Raw genomic sequence first — 19,571 nt, forward strand, 5'->3', positions numbered from 1 at the left:
CTTAGCTTGCATAGTAATAGATCTTAAAATACCAAAACACAGAAATATAATGGGCTGCATAGATCATATATGCATTGCAAAAGTACCTGGACTGGAGCCTTGACCAGGCATTAATCCCTGAAGATTCTGCAGGATTACTGAAACAGTCATATTGAGTCTTGGAAGGGAACTGAGGCTGCAAGGACTCAGTGCCAAACGAAGGATAAGCCATATATTCAGATTTGTGCAATTGATTATTAATCAGTAAAAGGTGTTTACAAACTGTATCTAATATTAAGGGGAGAATGGAGGCACAGGGAGAGGAGAGGTTAAACTTTGGCATTTCCATAATTAATCTAAATTGCCTAGTCCTAAAAGGTAGGGAGGGGGAGGGGAGGGGGAAAGTCACTGTATACTATGAGGTATAGTGATGTCATCTTAAATTAAAAGGGGTCAAATGCTAGTTTTGCTCTTACTGAAACAATTTGGTGTTCCTCCCACTTCAGTGGTGTGATTTCCATTCTTGGAACATTCATGTTCAGCATTGTACTTTGCATTGAACATCAAGGCACCTGAGAACCAAGACCTTTGTGGTCTAATATCTTAATGCAGCGTACTGAAGAGGCCATTAAAACATAGGCCACTGCAGGAGCAGACAATGTGGCAACTTCCAGATATTGTTGGTCTGCAGTTCACATCATCTCAAACTACTGGACAGCCTGGTTCAGGCGATGGGAGCTGGACTCCCACCACCCCTGAAGGGCACCAGATTGGCTAGAGCAGGCAAACTCTGGCCCTCCAGGTTTTGGGACTACAATTCCCATCATCCCTAGCTAACAGGACCAGTGGTCAGGGATGATGGGAACTGTAGTCTCAGACATCTGAAGGGCTGGAGTTTGCCTATGCCTGGGCTAGAGGGATATCTAGCAGAAGCTATACTAAAAGCCTTTACTTAGATTTTACTTAGGAAGTTTCGCAGAATTTGGTCAGACAAATTCTGCAGCTGCACACTAGTTTTAAAAATTCCCTCTTAGAAGCATCTCCTTAGCTCTAAGTTAGCACTAACTAGTGTCCCAAACTTAGGCTAAAATTAGATGCGGGACGCTTTGGGCATGCACAAAACCTTTATACTAGAGTTGTACTAATTTATTGCTCACCTTGTATTATGAGTTGGTGAGATTCATATTTTTGAGCTGGGAAATAGCAATTTTGGTGGCACCACTAATTTGGCCCACCCCTCCCCTCACCAAAAATAGAATTTTTATCAAGCCCTTGCCTCTGCTTCTACCTCTGCTCTGCTCGCTTCTTTGTTTTGATGGCTGGCATTCTATTGATGTTAAAGACAATTTGACTAACTCTGGCAACAGGAACCTTCTTAGATTATAATGAATAAGAGTTTGATACAGTACTGTAAACTGATTGGAGACGATCTGAAGATGCTTCAGTACTGGTTAGTACTGATAAGGCTAGAGTTGACAATCTGCCTTGGGTTCCTCAATACTGGAAACATGATTCGTTGGGACACAAGATAGATTTTAAACATCGTAGGAAGGCTAGAGGGTAGGATTTAATGAAGAGAGAGAAAGAGAAAGGGAATGTTTGGCTGCCTGACAAGTCAAATGTGAAACAAAATAACTAGAATATTTGGAAGACATCATAAATTTCAAAAGATAGGGAACATTGATAGGGTTATATCAATGAGTAATCAAATTTACAAGCAACAGGAAAGTTTTATCAGATAGTAAGTAGACATAGGATGGAAATAGATACATCCCTCTGTGTGCACGAAATTTTAAATGGAAAACTATTAAGGGAAACGGATGAAGAGATGCACTTCATAGGAAGGCTGTAGCAATCTTAGATCTATGTGTATTTTGGTGCATTGAATCTAAATGAGTAACAGGTAATCAATTTGTTCTGTGCTGATTGCACACGAAATAACTTTTTAGCTAAAGCTGTATAAGAATGGGCAGGTTTTGGAGGGATGGAAGGAGACAGGCAAGTGAGTAAGGACTCACGACATGTAAGGCATATAGAATTTATGACAATTCTTTGAAGAACGTAAGAAACAGGCGAAAACTGTTGACTTGAAAAGAGTAACTATTGTACAGTTGTGTTTAAGCAAAGGAAAAAGAAGGTGTGTCCCACTCAAGGAAAGTGAATAAGCATCATAACCTATGGAAGACAAGTGACAAAATTCAAGACACAGATGGTTTCCTTTCCACTGAAAAGGGTTTTTTTCCTTCTTTCTCTTTCCAGAAGATTAGGCTTTGTTGTCGTTCTTTTTCATAATGCAAAGATCTGGGCTGGGAATTCGCACCATACCTCTGGATTTTGGTGTGCTCTGAGCAGGTAACTTAAATACACCACTGTTTCCCATCACTTCCAATGACAGATCAGCATATTTGCATAGCATACAGGGTGGTAATAATTAGTTCCTCTTTTAACAACATTCAACACCATCTCATGTGCAGCAGTAGTATCCCCCAGGTCCTTCTGTGCTCATTTCAGCAAGATTACTTTCACATCTGCCATAAACTGATAACACAAGACACCACCTAAACTGCAGAGGCCTTTTTATCCAAGGGCTTAAGCGACCAACGTGGATAGTTAGTGCTCATTTCCCATATGTCGTTTGTTCCATGGCAATTTCTGCAAAACGCAACAATGCTTTGGGGATGTTTCCAGTCACAGGAATTGCTACAGAATGGATCATTCTGCCAGTTTGCTCAGTATGTTTCTCCTCATTAGGGATGGGGAGATTTTGGATTCTGTTTGCATTTAAGGGGGAGTCCATCAAATCCACACTTTCTGAAACAACATGGGAACAGAAACACAGCCATCCTTTGAAATCTGAACTTCTCTGAATTTTGCAGTGCAGTTCTCCAACCAATGTTTATAAAAATGCATTACATTAGGGGAAAGTTGCATAAAAAGAAATGCACTGGTAAAAATAACAACAAAATATATGAATTATGCTAGGATAAACTGCTTCCAAATTGTGTACATCAGTTAAACCTGCATACATAAATTGGCTTACTGGGAGAAATTCACATGAAAATGCTGATGAATATTCAGGATGAATTGAGGAAAAAATGCTGCAGAAATGTGGAGAACTGAATCTAAGATTGGAAAAATGAGAAATTGAGCAACTGAAATTGACAGGTCCTTCCATCCGTACCTACCCCTCATGATCCTGAACACGGAGATGGAACTGTGTAAAGAAACGATCCCCCGTCTGACTAATGAAATGTGCCTGAACTGACTTGAAAAGTGCATGTTGGTGTGATATGCATCCCCTTCTCTACCCTCTTCATTGCCTTTTCTCTTCACCTTTGTGGATTGCCTAATATTAAAAAGTCAGTGCAATGTAGCTCTCACTCGGTAGACCACAGGCCCAATGAACTAAGGACCCTGTAGTTAACTTGAAAAAGGATCAAGTCTGCAACACTTGCAAAAGGCTCAAAAGATGCTCATACTGAGCATCTGGTCCAACCACTATTGTCCTTCTCCAACCTTGAAGATAAGCAAAGTGGAAGCCCACTTTCAAGGAGCCATGTTGACATGTGCTAGAGAGGGTTTGCCGGTGGAAGATGGTCCACTAAGGCCCAACTAACCTCTGCCTTGATTCTCAGCTGCTTGCCTTCTTACCTACAACCCATCTAGAAGGGAGTCTTGGCTGCCAGCTTCCTCCTCCTTAGTCTCAGTGTTGCTTCTGTCAAATATAGCAGGGAGGAGGATAAATACTGATATACTGTTTTTAAAAGAGAAACCATAATGTTCTCCAAGGCAGATTTTCTTCAATAACTTATATGCAATACTCTTGCTGATCCAGTCCAGCCCCTAAGATTTCAATAAAACCAAATTCTTTTCTTCCACGCCTATATTTTGTATCTTATTCCCCAAATTCAGCAATTTTTGTAGGTCCTTAATTCTTGTGGGTATTTATTTGTTTAATACTGTTTAATGATCTGTATTATGTTTATATTCCAGTTTGTACAGCACTCAGATAGTCTCTGAGCGTACAAACGATTTATAAATCCTGAAATAAATATATAAACAAACAAACAATAAAAGAAGGCTGAGCTTGTTGACAATCTGATTTATAATGCTGTGATGCTCTTGTCAGTTCATCATTTTTAGCTCAATCTTGACTCTAGATGAGTACAACTGGGTCACCCCCCCCCCCATTTATTTACATTTTAATAAATCACACTATATACAGTATGATCACATCTTACACAGAGGTCGGTTCCAAAGGTTCCACATATACGCAAAAGCATGTGTACACAAACGCCTGGAACCATCCTCCCACAAGCATCCCAGGGTTTCTGCAGCTGGCACAGGGAGGGCACCTTGTTCCCAAGCAGAGCAGAGCTTAAAAGCTCTTCTGTGCTGGGGGAAAAATAGTTTTTAAGCTCTCTTACTTACTTGCAGTTAACATGCAGGATTTCAACCAGGAGCCTTCAATTGTGTGTGGTAGAAATCATGCAACTTAAATGTGTGTAAGATATGATCGTGCTCTGTATACAATCTATAATCTACAATCTCTGAAGGCAGCCCTGTTTAGGGAAGCTTTTAATGTTTGATGTATCACAGTATTTTAATATTCTTTGGAAGCCGCCCAGAGTGGCTGGGGAAACCCAGCCAGGTGGGCGGCGTATAAATAATAAATTATTATTATTATTATTATTATTATTATTATTATTATTATTATTACTATAGCAGTTCCTAATGCAATTGCACAAAGGTCTAAAGGGGCTTTCAAAGGACGTGTGATTCAATGTGTTTAGAAACCGGCACCATAACCAGAAACCCTGTTTAGTCAGAGTTCTTATTTGCTAATGCATTCAGTAGAACATTTTTTATTTTGAGAGTGGTGCACAAATTTCACAAAAAAACTGAATTTCTGGAATGTCATGGACAGAGGTTGGCAACCTAAAGCCCATGGGCCAAAAGCAGCTCATGGGGGTCATTTAACCGGCCCATTAGCCACCCCCAAATGAAGCCACCTGTTTGCCGAGTCTCCGCGTGTTGTGCTAAACCGGCACAACACGGTGCGGGAACTTGCTTCCGCGGCACCGGAAATCGCATCTGCACAGACGCAGGTGCTGGAAATTGGCGCAATCCAGCCCACGCAGGGATGTCCGCTGGAGTGAACCAGCCCAGGCAAGGAAAACCTTGCCGACCCCTGGTCATGGATGTTGAGGTTGGGGTTTGCATGTGCACATCTGCCAGCATCCTTGTTTTAACCCTTCATTAGTTCAGATACCAGAACACAGTTTTGCCTAAAAGTAAAATACCGTATTTTTCGCTCTATAAGACACACCAGACCATAAGACTCACATAGTTTTTGGAGGAGGAAAACAAGTAAAAAAATATTCTGAATCTCAGAAGCCAGAACAGCAGAAGGGATCGCTGCACAGCGAAAGCAGCGATCCCTCTTCCTGTTCTGGCTTCTGGGATAGCTGTGCAGCCTGCATTCGCTCCATAAGACGGACACACATTTCCCCTTACTTTTTAGGAGGGAAAAAGTGAGTGTTATAGAGCAAAAAATATGGTAATTGTCTTGCTGGAACAAAGTTCATCCAGTCCAGTATCCCATGTCTCAAAGTGTCTGGCCAGATGCCGCTGGAAGCTCATAATCCAGGTATCAATGTGACCTGGCCCTTTCCTTTGTCCCCAATGTTTTGTAATCAGGCTTCCACTCCTCCTACTCACTGGAGCAAGGTCAACTTTTACAGACCCAAACTGTTTCCCACAAGTATTTCATTAACAGCTTGTCATCGCAAACCACCCAAAAAGTTGATTCCCCCTCCCATCGCAAATAAGGTTGCAAGTTTGCTCAATTAATCAGAACTTACGAAACAATGGTGGTTGACAGGCACTCTCTTAGAACAAGCAGAGGAGAAAATCTCTTTTAAAGTTGATGTCTGCTGCTGTGTACATGTGCATCATTGAAAAACAACAAAAGTTTACTCCCCCCACCCCTCCAGAACTATTGCATTATTGCTATGAAAACAGACACAAATTTAGCTATCCAATCAATTAGGAAAAACTCACAAAATTAATATACTGAGATTTCCTACGTTGACTGACATCATTAGCAAAGCTAGACCCAAGTACGTCCGCTCATCTGCAGCTCTTTCTCAAATGTTCATTTTGTTATAAAAATGAAAGCACCAAGGGGATGTTCGAGTGAACCATTTACATGAAGTCTGGGTGCATATGCCTGAATGCCTTTGTAATATTGAAGATGCTTACATTCCAGGTTATGGGTACATATATAGTAAGCTATACATATTTGTCTAATGTGCAGTTTCTACCTTTGAATACGTGGAGCTTGGAGGCAAGGCATGATTCCATATAGCGCCTTTCCATGCATTTGTTTGTACCCAACCAAATGTATGAAAAGGGCTCCAATGGGTTTGACTCCATTTAAGCTCTCATTTATTATTATAACAATTTCCCAATAACAATATTAAGTCATGTTTCATTTCTATTATTTGTTGCTTAATGAAAATTCCTGGAGAGGTCATATTCCCATCTCACTCGTACTGGATCCTTAACAAAGATCCTAAAGGATAAAGAAAACGCTGGGGGGGGGGGACTGACTTTGCACAAACCATGTTAAGTATTTCTACAGTTCTCTGGCCTCAAGGGCACAGCAAACACCAAGCAACCCAGATCTCAGCATGAACACCATCTGACAACAATACATGCATATTCGTCTTCTTCTAGGTAACTGTTTTTCCAACCTGAGGCCATAAGGGACTGGGTCACACATGTCAAAACATAAAATGGGTTTTTTCAACCATCATTTGAGAGGTGTCATGAGCACTGTACTGTATGCAGATTCCAGAGCAATTTTTTGTTTCCATGTTATGCAAATAAAATGCAGTTTATTTGCAATTGGCTATCCAAGAGAGAATGAAGAACAAGATGGAAGCAGGAAGCAGGAAGTGGGCAAGGAGACTACAGATGAAGTGAAGCTGGAATCCAGATCTCTGGATAGTCTTTTAGCATACAGTACCCAGCACTTTGAAGCATCTGCCAGAAAGGTATCGTGCTCATGTTTTTCAAACATAAATGGAGATAGATACATAATGATACCTCCCACCTAAAAAAAAAGGGACAAAAAAGCAGGCAAATCTTCCTGTACAAATTTCACAGTGGAAAGATCAAGTGAAGTCAATACCAGTGATCTCTGGGTTTGGCGTTTGGCTTCCAACACAAATTGTTAAATGGCAATGCCAAAGGCAAACTATTCACAAGGATAATGGTGCTAGCATTGCCAAGGATTATGGCTGAATGGAAGAGAGAGAGAAAGAGAAAATAAAATATATAAAGACAGTGGTGATGAAAGTTCAGAAGCAACAGATGCTAAAGACTACCAAACTGGGAATGGAGAAGTCAAGCAGTTTGGCTGCTTTGGTTTCACAGCATGTGATGGTATGCCAACAACAACGAACGCAAAGGCTACTATCTGAGCTGCGGCCCAACACCAGCTTCCGCCGGAGATAACGAGAGCGAAGAAGACAGAAACGAAAAAAAGCACAACAGCCAAGCTGATGCACGTGCTGAGTTGGGAGCCTGGTAAGAGGCGGGTGGAAGTGATAATAATTAATGAGGATGGGAAGCAGATCCTGTTATGCCAGCAGGTAGAAAGGAGGAAGATCTAAGCCTGTTGCAATGAGAGAGATAGAAAGGAGGAAGGGAGGGGGGTGTTCCCACAGCTGTTAAGAACATCAAGACTTAAAAAAAATTACAACACGCTGCATGTGTATCAAGAGACAGCGCCAATTTGGAGGAAAGGAAGAAAAGCAGGACATTTCCAGTAGCCCCTGTTGCAGGAGTTTTTGCCACAATTATTCTGGCAGGGGTGGGGGCACCCAGCAGAAATAAAGAAACAAAACAATAAAATCCTTACTCTGCCTTTGCAAACCCAACACGTAGTGCATACCAGCAAAATATATCTTGTTTCATATGTGTGAGTGTACACACACATGTGAACAGAGGGCTTCTATATTGCAGGGAGCTGGGTGACAGTGTTCTGAGCACTCTGTGCAATAGCATTGCAAACATTTCAGGGGGCCTGCAGGGGCTAAATGTGATCCCTGCCCCCTCGTGATCCCAGTAGCTAATGAGTCCCTGTCTTCATACAGCTCTGTAATGGATTCATCTTTGTTGACTAAGCTGAGGAGAGGATTTCTGTTATGGGAAAAAGCTGGCATTAATACACAAAAGCCCTAAACAGCTGCGGTCCAGAATATCTAAAGGACCGCCTAAGTTCTTATATCTCAGCTCGATCCCTGAGACCATCTGGAGGGCTGCTGCTAGTTTTTCCTGCATCACGGAGGCCTCGGGCATTTGGTATCATGGTTTCTATACTATGGAACACTCTTCCAGAAGAGATGGGGCAGACATCCTCACTTTTGACTTTCCAGGCATCTCTTGAAGACCTATTTATGTGGACAGGCTTATGCAAAGGTTGGGGTTTTGATCAGCCAGCCATTTTCAGCATCTTATACTGTTTTTATTGTATATGCTGCTCTGCTGCATGCTATTGTGTGATATCGTATGCATTGGCAGTATATAAGTACTTTAAGAAATAAATTAAAAATATGAATCAAGCACATATTAGTGCTTTGTCCTAACATGACTGGCCCTGCCTATATGGCTGAATCGGTTAAATGTTATTCTGGTCACATGGGAACTTTATTTTATTTTATTTTATTTAAAGAAAAGGGGTTTCTACACACTTTTCAGGTCACCCAAAGGATTAAAAATCTGTGGCTTTCCTTGAAGGGGAGAGGGTTTGTCTTGCCAAGAAACTCTTGTATGAAGCTACACAGGCGTCCGAAAAGAGTATCTTTTGTGAATGTTCTAAAGCTGGTTTTTAAAGTTAAAAGCATATTTTGTATGGGTGGCTTTTATTTGCTCAGCCCAGTTATGCACTGGGGCCTGAGTGAGTGCAAACCTATGACCCACCCTCTCCCTACTTTAACAATATATTTGCCCTTGACACAGAGCAGAACAGAGGAGGGAAATTACTATGGCTCACAAAAGGAATTGGATTTCCAAGGAGCCAATATAAAAAAGATCCAATTAATTAATTCATGGCTTGGCAAGGGCTTCCTAAATTACGTTTCTTCTGGAAAGGTGGCTAATTTTTAACAGGTGAAGTAGAAGGGAGGGGATCAAGCAGTTTTGCAAGGCACCATAGAGCAGGGGTTGGCAGCTGCCAGTCTTCAAGCTCCTTTGGCCTGCAGAACAGTGTACATGCCCATTGCTTATGTGCTCACTCCTTCACACTGAGCACAGGTCCATGATGAGTAACTGTGGAGCATTAAATGACTCACAAGGCCTTTGCTGAAGTTCAGACTGGCATGCATAGGGTTAAAGGCACCTGTGCCCCCCATCTCAGATTATCTAAGGGTGCATAACAAGAAAAGGACTCTTCCTCTCTTGGGCCACCTGCCTTTGCTAAATACAAAAAGGAGGGGAGCATTATTGATAGCAGATCAAAGCTATAAAGTCTTGAATAACAATGGTTATCATTTGGGGACAACTATTCCAGCACTGGGAGAACTGAGAAGCAGAACTTGCTCCATCAGCTTTCCTGCAACAGGCCAGCTCCACCAACACCACCCTTCCCTTGGCTGTCATCTGGGGGCAGAAATTTCACCAGGCTGCCTCAGTGGGAGAGATAGGATGCAGGGTTCATTGCATAAGCTGAGCTGGAGGGCCAGCTCCATCAGGCACTTCCTGCCTCTGAACTATGCCAGCTGGTCAATATAGGATCAACTATCTAGAAATTGGCGCCTGAGTTTTATTTTCCTCTTCCTTCCTTTTTCCTTGTGTGTTGTCTTTTCATTCATTGATTAGAATGTAAGCCTGCGGGTAGGGAGCGTCTAGCTTTGATTTCATGCAAGCTGCTACGGGAGCCTTTTTGGCTGAAGAGCAGGGTACAAATGCTCTAAATAAATTGAATAACTAAATAAAAGGGTGATAACATTTTTTAAAAATAAAAAGAATAGCAAGAAACTTGCATATGATCAGCTGACGTATTTTGCTTCTTCAAAGCATGCCCCACCCCCAAACTGGGGAGGTGGCAGGGGAAGGGTTGGAAATTCACTTGCAAGCAGGACATGCCAGTGACAAGATTCAGAAATCGGCTTACCCCCGAGACGATCAGTTCTCCTCCCAGGTTCTGAACTTCCGCCTTCACCTTGCTACAGATATTAAGCTGGTGACAGTACAAGGCGATGCGTTGCAGGTACGCTAAGAGATCTTGCTTACAGGCTGAATCGGGACACTGTAGATAAAGAAAAGAGAGAAACAGCATGTATTTGATTGGCTTTGGTTTATACGCCTAATATACAGGGAAGAACGGGCAGGTTTGCCAACACCATATTAGAGGCATTTGTTCTGCTTAACCCCTTGGCTACATATTTAGCAAGGGATGGTTCTCTTGCATAGCTCAAGACAGTGATTTAAAGTACAAAGGGACCCACAAGCAGCAGAGGCAAGGGGAGGCAACACCACCAGAACTGTTTGTCAGTTACCTGATGAGCTGTAAAGAAGAGTAATTTCTGTAGCCTTTTCCTGAGGACATGGCTCCATTTGCACTGAACATAAGGTTTTACTGATGCATAATGCACATATTTTTTTAAATGGTGCAGTAAGGACTACATTGAAAAGAGGTGTTTTCGGGCACGCAAACCTTTCATAAGGACAGAAGCGAAGCCATTTTGTCACATCACAACTGGCAACGGGTCATTTTGCTCCAACGGCGGAATGCCACCTGTGGCGCTGTTTGCGACATACCATACAAATCAAAACCGGACCGAGCACAATGAAAGTTGGTCAAACCAAGCCAGTGCTGGGAAGGTTTTAAAATCGGTTCAAAAACTTGAGACAATTTATGTGGCAGCTCCAGAAGGGAGCTGCAGGCCGGCAACTGTTTCATAGCAATAGAAAATGCGGCAGCTGCAACAGTAAGAACAATGTGCACTTATCTGGGTCCCAACAAATTTTCTATAAATTAGTGAAATGATACCTTTCTATGTCTCGTTTCCAATGGTGGGGGGTATGGGGAGGGGTTATGTTCCGAATTGCAAGAGCAACCTAAGAACCTGTACATGAAGAAGGTAAGTTTGGGACCTGAGCTGAAAGCCATAGTGCACCACAGGACAAATGACACTTACCCAAGTGGGAATTAACTATTAAACAGGCTTAGAACAAACAAACAAACAAAACAAAAAACAAACAAAACAAAACAAAAAACAAACAAAACAAAAAACAAAACAAAACAAAAACAAACAATTTATTACAGGAGAGTAATATGCAGATGATTACAAGAACTGAAATACTGATTAAACACCCAGAATTCAAATTGGACTGGCAGATCTGTGGTTAAAGTAGAGAGGCAAGAGGGACAACAGGATATTAGCGCCCAGGTGGAGAATGGAGTTCTTGTTATATTTATTTATTCCCCACCTTCTCCCTTGGCAGGGACTCAAGGCAGCTTACAGGTAAAATAGGAACAGCTAAAAACATGGGGTCATTAAAAACAGGGATGTAGGAAGGGGGGCACTGGGGGCGGGTCGCCCCAGGTGCCCTAACTGAGGGAGGTGACATTCAGCGCACCACGTGCCAGTGACTCCGAAGCCTACCCCGAGCTGATGGGGTAAGGGGGGGGGACCTGTGCTGCTTTGCTGGTGGCATTCCCCCCCTTCCCCCTTCATTTTGATAGCTTGGGGGAGGCCTGGGAGTCACGGGCGGGCGGCTCGCTCAGCCCCCATGAGCAGCTCACTCCATTCCTGGCTGCAAGGCACGCAGACCGCTCCGGGCACCCGAGTGGCTATCCCGCGCCTGGGAGGGCACCCTCTGCGCCATGCCCCCCTTGGGAGTGCACCTGCCCTGGGCAGTGCAGGCATTTGCTCCACCGCTGATTTTAAAACATTTTTTAAGTAATACAGTCATACCTCGGGATGAATACACTTCAGGTTGAGCATTTTTTGGGTTGCGCTCCACGACGACCCGTAAGTAACGGAACGCGTTACTTCCGGGTTTCGCCGCTAGGACATGTGCAGGCACTCAAAATGATGTCACACGCATGCGCGGAAGTCATGAAACACAACCCGCGCACACGCAGAGGCGCAGCCACGTGTTACGTTTGCCTCAGGATGTGAATGGGGCTCCAGAATGGATCCCGTTCGCATCCAGAGGTACCACTGTAGAATTAAACCTATATATAAATATAAAAGATCTATTAAAAACATACAGATAATTACACCAGCCCTTTCATTAAAAGCAGCCAGTTCCCCAAAGGTTGTTGGAATAAGAAGGTCTTCACCTGCCAGCAGAAGGACAACAAGGAGGGAGCCAGCCTAGGGAGGGAGTTCCAGAGTCTGGGAGCAGCCACCGAGAAGGCCCTCTCCCACATCCCCACAAAACTTGTTCCTTGAGGTGTCTGATTTGGCTACAGATGTAGTCTGGGAGAGGGGTGTGGCCCGAGGAGAGACCCGAGGGCCAGATAGAGAGACTTGGGGCTGCATTTGGCCCCTGGGCCTCAGGTTTCCTAATCCTTGTGCAGGAGAGGATTTGGTCCTGCCATCCATCACTGGTTCTGTCAACTGTGGCGTGAAAGGCCACAGCTCTTCAAGGCTTTGGCCAGGGGGGTTTCACCTGGAGCTGCCAGGGATTGAACCTGAGGTTTTCTGCATGCCAAGCAGATGCGCTGCCACTGAGCTTTCCCCATAGATGTGCAGCACTGAAGCATCAGGAAAGTCCAGGGGAGCTGAACTGCAATCTGGAACTTGGCAAGGCGGAGGAGGAAGCAGGTCTCCCATCAAGATAAAGACTTGGCAGGAAAAGAGAATATAGAGGAGCAATCTAACAGCAGCGGCACTGTTTTATTTTTCCATCTCCCAAATGAATAAATAAAAAACAATGCTGTGAAAATTCTCTGGGGTAATGAAGCCTAATCTCTTATGAATTCCGTATATGATAATGCCATGAAACATTTCTCTCATTGTGTGCGTGCGCCGTGATTGAGCTGGACGCAACCCTCTCTCTATTTCGCACACACACTTAACATAACTTTCAAGTGTGAATCCCAAAGAGAGCCTTTTCCCACTTAGTAACAATTTAACACACTCATATTTATTCCACTCTGGAGGCCCTTGTATCTGAAAGAAACTTTAAAACAAACTCTCTGGAGAGCTGAGAAAGGGTTTCAACAGAAGCACATTGCGGCAAATTAAAACTTACGATATCTTGATCTCTCTCCCTCTTTAGAACAGTAATTAAAAATGCAACAGTCCATAAAAAGTTTACATTGCACAGAGGTCTCAAAACTTCCATAAAACGTCTACATATCTCAGACTCTATAGAAGGACAAGCAACCCTGGATGGTTTTAAATAGGAGTTATGCCTCCAATAGTCTTTTCTGCTGCCCCTGTTCCTGCCCAATTGCTGCTTTAATTTCTTTGTAAATCTTTGTAAATCACTCACAATTAGGAATGGGGGAGTTCAGAGGTCTAGATTGCCCTTTGTCACGGATTCTTTACCTGCTATTCCTGCATTGTAGGGGGTTGGACTAGATGATCCTTTGGGTCCCTTCCAACTCTATAATTCCATGATTCTATATAATTAGGTCAGTTTCTCTGAGCTTTCTCAGAGAACTCTTGGGGAAGGGAAATGGGTCCATATAGTAGGCTAAATTCTTATCTCCCCAGCCCTTGTAGACCAAGCCGCCCGGGTGGGTGGAACTGCCCACCTGTCTATCACCTGATATCACGGTGACATCAGACGACCCATTTTTGCATAGCACTCTGCAAGCCCAGATGATCAGCTGATGGGTAGAACCATGCATGCCCCAGCTATCAAGTTTTTAAGAGTACTTTACGTTGGGATACCAAGGAGAACGCTCTGTAAGTCTTGCCTGGAGATTCCCTATTTGCCTAAAACTTACAATTGCAATTGCGGATCAGGAGGCAGAGGCATCATCTTGGAGGACTGGTTTGATTGCAGCAAGAAGCTCTGGGTGGTGATAGATGCCCTATAGGAGCATTCTGGCATTGATGATGAGACCTCCATTGCTGTTGCAAGCTCTCCCAGCTCACTTACTTCACAATAGTAGTGCAGAGTGCTGGCACTAGGGTGAGCCCAGATTTGGGCCCCAAATATCTTGCCAGGCCCTCCTGATGGTTCCATCAATCTGGAAAGTATGGTGGCTGCAGCTTCTGAGGGGACCTTCTCAGTGATGGCCCCAGGGATGTGGAACTCACTCCCCACAGAGTTGCATCTGGCACCATTTCTTGACCGCTTCCATTAGTTGCTAAAGATATCTCTTTACCCTGTTCTTTGAAAATCGAGGAAGTGATTTTGGTGCCCTCCTTGTATTCTGACTTTGGGGTAATGGGTGGGGATATTTTTTTACCATTATAATTGCCTTTTCATATGCTGTGACCCTGGACCATTTTGGTGAAGGGTTGTTAAGAAAATAATAAATGTGCCTGTTCAAAATCTATTACTTGGATGTCAGAAATTCTGGTAAATCCCATTTTTTGGCATATCGGCCATCACACACAAATTTTTAAAGTACACCAACTTCTACAATACAGTTTGATCATTAAGGGGCTCTAAAGTTTTGGTGGTGGGGAATTCATGTTATATATAATTTGGTCTTTTAAAAAAAACACAGAGTTGTTTTTAAGTAGTTAACCTGTCTTTTTAATACTTCCCCATTCTTGGTTAACCATCACCATCATCATCTGCAGCAGCAGCCAAGTTCAAACTTTGGGAATGGTTTGAGATCAGCACTTAATGGGTTTGCATTTTCAGAAATGGGTGACACTCTCTTGCAGCAGGAATGGGGGAAACTGGCATTACCTAGCAAACAGTCTGGGTTGTTTCACATTATTTTAAGTCAGTGGTTCTCAACCTGTGGGTCCCCAGATGTTGTTGGACTACAACTCCCATCATCCCTGAGCCTTGCTAGCTAGGGCTGATGGGAGTTGTAGTTCAACAACATCTGGGGACCCACAGGTTCAGAAAGGCTGGTTTAAGTCATTCTGGAAGTAAGCAAACAAAATGCCTTTCTGTGCGAGCAGAGGAGATAGAGTCGGTGATTGGTTCTGAGAAAACAAAGAAGGGTTGTCCGCATATGAGAAAGAATAACTGCAAAATATTTATTTGCCCCAACCAATTACAATAGCCACTCTTCATCAAGGCCAAGATCTATACACATCATGTGTATATAGAACACAGTACATTGCACAACACAACAAATTGTAATTACATAACACTCTGTTGTTCACTGTTGAATAGTATTCTATGGACTTTGACCACCCCATAAAAAGCTGTCCTTGAAACACGCAGTGCACTTTCCTTCTGAGTACATGAGGGACTCATCTTCTGAAGGTCTTGTTGGCACAGTTGTTCTCCCCCGGTGAAGGCTCTTTATGAAAGTGTGCTTAAGTGGTCAGATGTAAATTGAAGTAGCTTCTTCCAGACAACCAGGCTATATTTTTATTATTATTATTAAAAGAAACCCCTGTCTCTCAAAACATGGTTAAAAATAAATATAAAACATTGCCATGGCTACGGGAACGGGAGAAGGAGACATGGAAAGAGCTGATGGCAGGAGCCCTGAATAAAGCAGCCCATTATATACACCAGCCTTTCCCAATGTGATGCCCTCCAGATATTCCTGTTCGCATGGCCAGTTTCCAGGAGAATGGGGATTGCAAGGACCAAGAACGTCTGGAGGGCAGCAGGGTTGAAGAATGCCAGTTAATAGGCATTTTGGGGATGGGGAACCTGTAGCCTGCCAGATGTTTCTGGACTGCAACTCTCACGAGTCTTAGCACCAATGGCCAGGGATGATGGGTGTTGGACTACAGCATCTGGAAGGTATAAGCAGGAGGAAGTAGCTCTGTGTGAAGCTTAACACATTTATCACAACTCCAGATGCATACAATGACGGCAAGGCAAAATGTTTGGTGGAGTTGGCTCTACTGATCATAAGAATGTTAAACAAGAGCTTGGCTGGATCAGGCCAGTTGTCCATCTAGTCCAGCATTCTGTTCTCACAGTGACCAACCAGGTGACTTTAGGAAATCCTCAAGCAGCTGCTTAGTTTCATTATTATCATTATTACCATCCAGTTTTCACAGTGATTCCTGTCCTGCCTGTCCAACAGGTAAGGCAGAAGGTCGGAGAAGAGAAAATCACGGAGAGCCTGGATAGCTCAGTTGGTTAGAGCGAGCTGCTGATAATGCCAAGGTTGCAGGTTTGAACCCTGTATGGGACAGCTGCATATTCCTACATTGGACTAGATGATCCTCTGGGCCCCTTCCAACTCTACAATTCTACGATTCTTTGATTCTATGATACCCCAATACAATCCTTTGGTTGTGCCGATACCAGGGGCACACTAGCATGGGCATTATGGTAACAGTCTGATAAGGAACCTGCAGGATCAGGCCAGTGGTCCATCTAGTCCAGCATCCTGTTCTCACAGTTGCCAACCAGATGCCTGCAGCACCTGAGCATGAGAGCTCTCCTCATATATTTTCCAAAACTTATTTGTAAGAGGATTTGTTCCCATTGAAATTACCTGATCAGCCACAGCACGGGCCAATTTGTCCATTCTTGAGCCAGCTTCTGCAATCTTCTTGGCAGCATTAATGACATCAGATGTATTCTTTAATGGTCCCTTACCCCTGGAAAATACAAGGTAATTACAGTGCCATCTAATTAAATTATGGAAATAAATAGAGTTAATATCCTGGATAAGAGGTTTAAAAAAAAACCTTCAAAAAAGGGGGGGAAAGAGAGCTGTAGTATGAACGTCTTCCCAATTTAGTACGACATCACCTTTCAACTACTTATTATAGCATAGCTTGATTAGGAAAAGAAGCAGGAAAAAAATAGAGGAAAAGCCTTCTGGATTCCCTCATATGCTCCAAAATGCTTTGGCAGCACTTTTCTTTGATTTCGCCTCTAAGCTCATGAACTATGTTTAATAGCATGTGCATTTTTAAGTGCTCATTAAGACAGTGTCCCTGGTGGAATGCAAAGCTTTTTCATGAGAGAGGAGAAAAAATAGAACCCCTCTGTTATTCCCCGAGCTATGCTTAACGCAAACTCAAAATGCAGAAATGGGGCACGTGGGTTTCCGTGGGGTGGGAAGCAACATTTGCAGCAAGCTTGAATGACCCACTAATGCATATATTTAAGATTAGGAGTGGGGGAAAAGCAGCTTTGTTTCTAGTGTCACTTTTTTTTTGCAGTTCCCCCTTCTACTTCACAACAACTGGAATTGCTTCGTAGCAACTAGAGGTCAGAAAATAACCCCACCGCCTTGGGGCTCGTTGAATTCTTCATCACAGTAATGAGTACAAAAATCCAGGTGTTCCTGAAGTGTCAGGACATTGGTAGGCAAAATCAGCCTCCTTAAGACACACGCCAGAAAGACAAGAGAAGCTCTCCTTTCATGCACAAGCTGTGCCTTGCCCCATGCAGCTCCACGCGTTTGGGGGAAGGGTGGCCTAGCTCAGTAGTGGAGTATCTGCTTTGAATACAGGCAGGGGAGCAGCTAGCTCATGGGTAGGCAAACTAAGGCCTGGGGGTCGGATCCGGCCCAATCGCCTTCTCAATCTGGCCCACGGATGGTCTGGGAGTCAGTGTGTTTTCACATGAGTAGAATGTGTCCTTTTATTTAAAATGCATCTCTGGGTTATTTGTGGGGACTGCCTGGTGTTTTTATATGAGTAGAATGTGTGCTTTTATTTAAGATGAACCTCTGGGTTATTTATGGGGCATAGGAATTCGTTCATCCCCCCCCAAAAAATAGTATGGCCCCCCCACAAGGTCTGAGGGACAGTGGACCGGCCCCCTGCCGAAAAAGTTTGCTGACCCCTGGCTAGCTGCTCTGGCACCTGGAGTGGCGGGGGCGGGGTGAGCCACACATGTGGGTGGGGCGATCTGTCCACGGGGGTGCCGTGGCGATTCACCAAGGGGGGCACTGCCTGAGGGCACTGTGGCAAGCTGCCCATGGAGTCCGCCTGGCAGATGCAAGCACCACACTGCCATTTGGGGCAGCGAGGGGCCCTGAGCCACCACGTCACTCCCAGGAGAGATGCATGGCTCAGGCGTGCTGCAGGCCAGGCCCTGCGATAAGTGTCACCCGCCACGGTGTGCCATTTTGTCACCCCCTCAGGGATGGCACCCGGGGCGGACCGCACCCCCCGCACCCCCCTTTCTACGCCCCTGAATAAAGGAAGCTCCAGGTTCGATCTTCCATCTAGGGCTGGGAATGTCCCCCTGCATGAAACCTTGGAGAGCTGCTGCCCATTGAAGTTGACAACGCTGAACTAGATGGACCAAATGGTCTGATTGAGTAGAAGACAATGTCCTCTGTGCTGCCTTTGCCTAGCCATTTTCTATTTGAAGCATTCAAGGCACCACAAGGTGGTCTGAGTGGTAGACTCTAAGGTGACAAATCTCTTTATGGGCTGTACTACTTCAAGCAAAAGCTGAGGCCCCACATGACTAAACACTCACCCATGCAAATATTCCCTGAACAATGAACAACTAGTTTTAAAGGGAGAAGGCAAGGATATATTGTTTCTCCGTGACAAGAAAGGCCCTGCTGAATCAGAACAAAAGCCTGTGTGGATGGGGTTTTAAATTTTTTTGTTTCAAAGAAGTACAGTGGTACCTCAGTTTACGAACTTAATCCATCTGGAAGTCCGTTCTTAAACCAAAACCATTCTTAAACCAAGGCGCGCTTTCCCTGATGAGGCCTCCCGTCGCTGGTGCCCTTCCACCGTTCGGATTCCGTTCTTAGACCGAGGTAAAGTTCTCAAACCGGGACACTATTTCCGGTTTTGCGGAGTTTGTAAACCAAATAGTTCTTAAACAGGACTGTTCTTAAACCGAGGTACCACTGTATTCAAGTGAGGGAAATCCCTCATCTGAAATCAGTGGAGGACTTGGGCTTTTGTTCAGTGCCAAAATTGAGTGCCCGTCCCACCACACGTTTTCCATTTTAAGCCTTTGTTGCAGTGCCTCCTGCGGCACCAGCTTGGCTAGAAATGAGGTGCAGGTGAACCAATCCTGCTCCCCTAAACTCCTCGTCAATTACCCACATAGGAAGCTGCCTTATACAGAGTCAGGTCATTGGTCCATCTAATCCATTGTTGTCTACACTGACCAACAGCAGCTCTTCAGGCTTTCAGGCCAGGAGACTTTCCCAGCTGTTGGGGATTGAACCTGATGCCTTCTGCAGACAAGGAGGACATCATGTTTGAGTGATGATACATACCTAGTGAAGTCTGTCATCTCCATCATGATCATACACATCTGCTTGGCCAGCACAATGATATCGTTGCCGCTGTCGTCCCACTTGGCCACTTCGGCATCCAGTTTGCTCTTTTCTTGGTGGAATATCTCTACTTGCTCTGCGATTTTAGCCTTCTCCTCCTGGGGAAGCTGGGCCATGATAGCCTGGATTGAAACAAAAACAGAACAATTAAAAGACGAAGAACAGCTGAAGTCGTCGTAAGAACAAATGC

At 44.0% G+C, this 19,571-nt stretch overlaps 1 protein-coding gene across 4 annotated transcripts in view; it reads right to left on the reverse strand.

The window, feature by feature from the left end:
* Positions 1-19,571, reverse strand: part of CTNNA2 (catenin alpha 2) — a 544,191-nt gene that overhangs the window by 23,532 nt on the left and 501,088 nt on the right. For all 4 annotated transcript variants that reach the window (XM_053402026.1, XM_053402025.1, XM_053402027.1 and 1 more), the window contains 3 exons: positions 19,322-19,503; positions 16,610-16,715; positions 10,163-10,297 (listed from right to left, as the gene is read on the reverse strand). In XM_053402026.1, the coding sequence (XP_053258001.1) occupies positions 10,163-10,297; positions 16,610-16,715; positions 19,322-19,503 (423 nt within the window). The remainder of the gene's footprint in view (positions 1-10,162; positions 10,298-16,609; positions 16,716-19,321; positions 19,504-19,571) is intronic.

Source organism: Podarcis raffonei, chromosome 9 (assembly GCF_027172205.1).
Source record: "Podarcis raffonei isolate rPodRaf1 chromosome 9, rPodRaf1.pri, whole genome shotgun sequence".
Taxonomy (NCBI): Eukaryota; Metazoa; Chordata; class Lepidosauria; order Squamata; family Lacertidae; genus Podarcis; species Podarcis raffonei.